Source organism: Phalaenopsis equestris, unplaced genomic scaffold (assembly GCF_001263595.1).
Source record: "Phalaenopsis equestris unplaced genomic scaffold, ASM126359v1 Scaffold000598, whole genome shotgun sequence".
NCBI lineage: Eukaryota > Viridiplantae > Streptophyta > Magnoliopsida > Asparagales > Orchidaceae > Phalaenopsis > Phalaenopsis equestris.
Window position 1 is genome coordinate 468,857 of NW_018165038.1, and position 6,000 is coordinate 474,856.

At 39.7% G+C, this 6,000-nt stretch overlaps 1 protein-coding gene across 1 annotated transcript in view; it reads right to left on the reverse strand.

The window, feature by feature from the left end:
* The window catches only part of LOC110029602 (transcription factor-like protein DPB), a 37,880-nt gene extending 35,742 nt beyond the window's left edge, over window positions 1-2,138 (reverse strand). The window contains exon 1 of the mRNA XM_020731959.1: window positions 1,842-2,138. Coding sequence (XP_020587618.1) covers window positions 1,842-2,113 — 272 coding nt within the window. The 5' untranslated portion in view covers window positions 2,114-2,138. The remainder of the gene's footprint in view (window positions 1-1,841) is intronic.
* Between the last annotated feature and the right edge of the window lie 3,862 nt (window positions 2,139-6,000).

Genomic DNA, 6,000 nt, shown 5'->3' on the forward strand with positions numbered 1-6,000 from the left:
ATCCAAAGCTCGTCATTTCAAGAATCGTATAAAAAGCACATTCTAAAAAGAGCACTTTTATTGAATTTCGGGAGATACATGTCAAAAGGAGATGATCAAAAATTAAGTTGATCAAATGGCCATTTCAAATACTTTGATATTAGTAAACATGCATTTCAATTGGCCTATCTCCCTACATGACGATTTACTCTCTCGTCAAAGCAATGAAATTAAAGTTATTCAAGTTTTCACTGTAATGGAAGAAAAGGATACAAAGGAGGTTCAGGTCATAAAAAATCTTAAGATCAAATAATAAGGTCCAATGCAGGGGTGCTGTAATCTAAATATGAAAACCATCTCCATAAGAAATGAGGCTCACGAGTTTGCTAGTAAAAAAATACTAAACAAGTCCTAGCGGCTTCTAAGTGAAGCTCTCCCCTCAACTCATACTATTTGTAAGAGTGAACAAACCTAAAAGGAGTCATGATTCAACAGGACCTCATGTCCAATAGAAAGGCCTTGTTTTCAAACTGTCTGAAATTAGGAAAATTCAAATAAAGAAGTTTTTCTATTCCTTGTTTTGGAATTTGTTTCCTAATTGAAATCCTTATGAGTTGTTCAAACCGCTGTTGGACCAAGAAAGAAAGCAATCAAGTTTCGTGCATCATTTCAATCCAAAACTATCCACCCCCAACGCCAACTCAGTGACTACCAACAGCTTCAGCAGTCCCCAGTAACACCTTTAAGAAATCACCAGCAATGAGCACTCATTCAAGGAAGTTAATTAAGATAAGCAAAAGCTACTTTGACTTCCTACAAGTAAATACCAAGCACCATGACGTGGGAAGTCAATCCAAACTTTCAAAACAATAGATCTCTCTCTCAAAAGTTGTAAAATCTAAGACCCTGAGGATGGTATCGGGGAAAGAGAGTAAGCAATAAATTATTTTGGGCAATCTTGGAATCCTTTTAAATATTTTTGAGAAAACAAAGCAACAAGCTTGCTGATCATTACACAGACATCACATTGAGTTAAAAATATTACATGCTAACCAAAATATTACAAAAATTTGTCATCATATACTCGAAAAACATAGCAAAAAAAATAAATAAATACTACTATTTTCTTTGCTAACTATCACTCTAAGATGGTCAAGGGGGTAACAACCTCACTTGTCCTTACAAGAGTGAGTGCAACATAACTTCTTAATGAAGAATTTACACTTGAACATGGCTGCTTCGGTGACTTTACTACCAATTTGTGATTTTTAAACTAATAGCGAAATGAAAGAAAATCTAGATGCACTCAGAAACAAAGGCATGCAAATCATAATGCATGTCAAAATATATGATCTCTCGATATGTAAACTCCAGCCTGACCATTAGTGCATAAATGAATTTATTTAAACAATCCCTAATACTTCACAATCATGAAGTGAAAATTTGTGTTTCCCCTCATTTGCGTGGATGAACTGGATTTCTTTCCAAAGGGAGATATCACTGCAAGGTCCATATTTTAAACCATATCCCTTTCAATGTCCTAGGTTGTGGGATTTGAGTGTGTAAGAAATTGAGTTACAGTCCATCAGAAGATAATTGCATGACATTCTTATCTCTATCAATCAGTTTCAGAACCCGCTCAAAAGAGAGTGTGCAGAGCTAGCAAGCTCGTCCATCGACGCAACTAGCGGCACATAAACAACCGAGCGAAATAATTGTAAAACTTCGCCAACAGTGCACATCCCGTGGGATTACTGAAAATAGTTTATCGTAATAACTTCCTGCGCAGCTTATGCATGGAATGCGGACGTCGGAATTTGAAACAGTTAACCAATAAAACCATACAGGAAAATGTTCTTAACCTTGCTGCTCCTTGCGAGGATCCGGCCTCGTCTCCATTGACTTCAAGGTGCTTTATCCGCCGGACGAAGGTGCTCTCGCTCGCTGGGGTACCCGTTGCAGCCTGCTCGCTCCGACTCGATGGTGAGCCGGCGCTACCGCTCGTCGAAGCCGACTGACCACCAGAGAATGCCGGCGCACCCCACGAGGTTCTGCCTCCGGCAACTGCCTTGGGAAGGTTATCAGATACCCTATCCCCATTCTCCGGCGGCCGATGGCTTGTGCCGCTAACCATTTCACTGGCGACGGATTCACGCCATGGTTGATTTCCTTTGGCACCGAAAACAGCAAAAATGAAGGGCGCCGGGCGGTCAGTTTGGTCAAAACAAAGTCGCGGATTTGATAAATCCGGATTTCGGCCGTAAATCCCGGATTTACTGAATCCTGCGAATCGGATGATCTAGTAAATCCGGTGAGGGTTCTTCGCGCGAAAAGAAAGATGTCAAGTTACCCTCTTCCGTGGTTTCGCGTAGGAGCGAGGGAGAAGTAGGAGGAAGTTGGGAGTTTCGGGTCTCTGTACATCGCGATCCCGTCGCTGCTTTCCCGGTTAGCTCTAGCGCGACTGAAACTCTAGGGTTCAATCACGAAGACGATGGCTTTGTGCGAAATCGGAAGGAGGGACGAGCGAGCGCTTTTGGGCTCAGAGGGGGAGTACTGTAGGCGAGGGTTTCGGGAGGGAGTAGAGGGAAGATGGGTTTGTTCCATTAATGTGATTTATTTTTGTGTAAGTCAATCTAATTAATTAAATTGATTGGTTAATTTTACATTTACAATAAAATAATTAAAATATATATATATCTTTTATCCTATCCATTATAATAATATTTTTATATCAAATAAATTCATCATTTTTTAGAAATATGCTCGGAGATTAATTTTTAGATAAAATACTTGTATATGAAAATAAGGGATATTTATGTGCATAACACTAAATTTTGATGTATTTGCGTATTTAATATTTAAATTTATTTTTAATTTTATATCGCTCAAAATTTTCATATCTGTTTTCGTTTATTTTTCTCTATTTTATTTTGGAATGAGTCGTCAGTCTATCGATCGTCGTATACTTCCCTTATTCGAATAAATCTCCCTCCTGAATCAGATCAGTGATTTGAAGAAGAGAGTAACCAAATAAAAAAGAACATAAGACAAAGCGACGAACAAGAGAAAACACAAAAAGTAGAGTGTCTAAGTGCGGCAAACCTCGCAATGATAAGTTAAGAGTGTTCGCCCAAGCAAGATTGGGCGAAAGCACCTTAAATCGATATTCGCGAAGGAATATCTACATAGACTACCCATAACCAGAGAGTCAGGTGTAAGTGTCTGTTCTGGGGTCAAAAGCACTCTCAATGGGATGTGTCTCACTTGGTTAATTACATATTGGGAGGTACCCAAGAATACTCTCGATAAAAGAAGTTTCGCTTTGATTATCGTGAACTTAGGGCAATAGGTACTTAAATGAAAGTTATGCCGTGTGGAAACAGTCTCGTTGCTTCAAAGCTCACGCTAAGTCATCCTTATCGTGAACTTGGGGCAATAGGTACTCAAATGAAAGTTATGCCGTGTGGAAACAGTCTCGCTGTTTTAAAGCTCACGCTAAGTCATCCGACAGAGAGTGAGTCTCTCACATCCTGAATTGGTAGCGGCTCATCGGCACACGAGGCCCACAAAATAACATAAATCATCTTGATGGAGATATCCCAACACGTCAAAGCACGTCGGACCATAAGGGCGGATGACAAAGCGTCGTATCCTAAATGGGCGGCAGCTCATCGGCATCGAATCTTCAAAATGATATCAACGAGGTCAAAGCAGCGACAGGGCTCAATGGGGCTCAACAAACGTGGATGACAAAGCGTCGTATCCTAAATGGGCGGCAACTCATCGGCATCGAGTCTTCAAAATGATATCAACGAGGTCAAAGCAACGACAGTGCTCAATGGTGCTCAACAAACGGAAGGTAGAGTAATCCTATAAGGTAGAGTTAACTGGGTATGGATACCACAGACCCGTCATCCACAGCTACTATGACCCAAAGTCTACGTGGTCGTGAAGGTAGTTGACCCTACACGTCCTGAGGTTCTCGGTTAGTAATCTGTGAATTGCGTACCACAGCTACTAGGACCCAAAGTCTACTTGGTCGTGAAGGTAGTCGACCCAACACGTCCTGAGGTTCTGGGTCAGTAATCTGTGAATTGCGTAGTCCACAGGAACCTCGGTAGCCATAAGGTCAAAGGAAGAAAACTCTAGCTCATGACTAAAAGCTGGAGCTATAAAAGGTGGGACTTATACATGTCGAAGTGGCAAGAATGCCTCAGGAAAGAAAATAAAGTGGAGGTTCAACTACAGAGCTGAAAATGCTCCAAACAAAAGAACTTACACCCCGTCTGAGTCTGGGAGCCTTCTAACACTCTAGACGCACTACACAACCACCTATAAAGAGGTATGTTGGGCCAGTCAGGTTGAAGAAACATGGGGGCTCCTCCTCGGGACATGTAAATATGAATGCAGTTATCTAGAGCTCTCATTAATTATTGTTGAGGCTCTATTAATATATGTAGGAAAATAAATGTTACAATTTTTAAATCCTGAATATTTTAATCCTATATTTTAATTATCTTGAATATTTATTTAGGATTTTGTAGAAAATTACAATTTTAGGGTCCTTAATGAGCTTAGATTATATCATGAAATCTCAGATAAATCATAAAAAGAAATAAGGAAAACACATACAGGTGCAGACATGCAATATGACACAAAAAACAAAGCAAGTCAAATCAAAATACTAAAACAGACCGGTGTTGGTAGGTCGACAACATATCCCAGAAAAGAAAAATGTGGTCGGACTTCACATATACATATCCGGTTCTATTTATATACATCAATATAAAATGCAGAATTAAGATACGGGGCACGAGCATCTGAATTTGATCCCCTCCACGTGGTTCCCACGCCAGACACCTCGGAACCCGTGCCCGTATCTTATTTTTGCTACAAGACTCTCCTAAACTCTAAAAAGTACATAAAAAAAGACTCAATCATGCATGAAAACATGTGTCAGCGGGAAAGCTCACATGCAAATAATGTATCATGAGTCATGTCTTAAAAGTGGGGGAACTAATAACACCTGCAAGCAAATAGGTAAGAAATCATTACTTGCTCCCCCTATAGCGGTACCTATGTGTGTGCATATAAATAGGCATGGTTCTTTGCAGAAAAACGCCCTAACACACTACCACACATATGCAACAAGTCTCATTTATTTATATATAGAATTCGTATAGAAGGCCTGGAGTGGACGTTGGTTGAACAATAATCAAGTTCATTTTTTTCGAAGAAGGATGTTGAAAGAGCTTCAAGTGTATATCAGGATGCTTTCAATCTGATGGATTGAGATCAACATAGTGACCACAATGGCCTCAATGAATGAATTTCTACTAGTGGTACATCTATGTCTATAACGATGTGGGGGTGGACTGGAGCGGAAACTGTGCTAGAGTGGTTGAATTGTTCTCTTATCTTTAGTCGTTTTAGAATATATTGTTGTGAAGCCTCTGTTTTGTATCCCGTAAAGATAGCGAGTACCATGTCGATGATGTGTGCTACTCTCACTGGAATGGGCTTGTTTCTTGCATCTTCAACTTGTGTCTTGCCTTGCTTATAGGTGTTCGTGCTAAGGACTACTAATTTATTTAATTTTCCTAATTGAATTAGCTCCTCTTTAAGGTTTTGAAGGTGTTGAAACTCCTTTGTGTTGTGCTTGTGATTTATGTGGTGAGCATAATATTTATTCAAATCATTATAGTGGATTTCTACTCTCATTAACAAGGGCTTTATGAATTTGTTTATTCCATGACTTTTACCATCTCAACCATTAACACTCCAAGCGGAGTCACTTCTTATGTAGAAGATTGGAGTGATTTTTGTCTTCTTTTCTCAACCTAATCATTCTTTGGGTTTTAATTATTATTGTTGTTGGCGAACTCGTATCTCTAAGTCATTATGAATATTCCATGAGATGAATCCGCCGCTTCGTTCATTGTGATCTCCATGACGTCATATTTGGAATCTGCCTTGTGCCTCCTTGACTTTGGATGAACTTAGCATGGAGCATTACTCTAG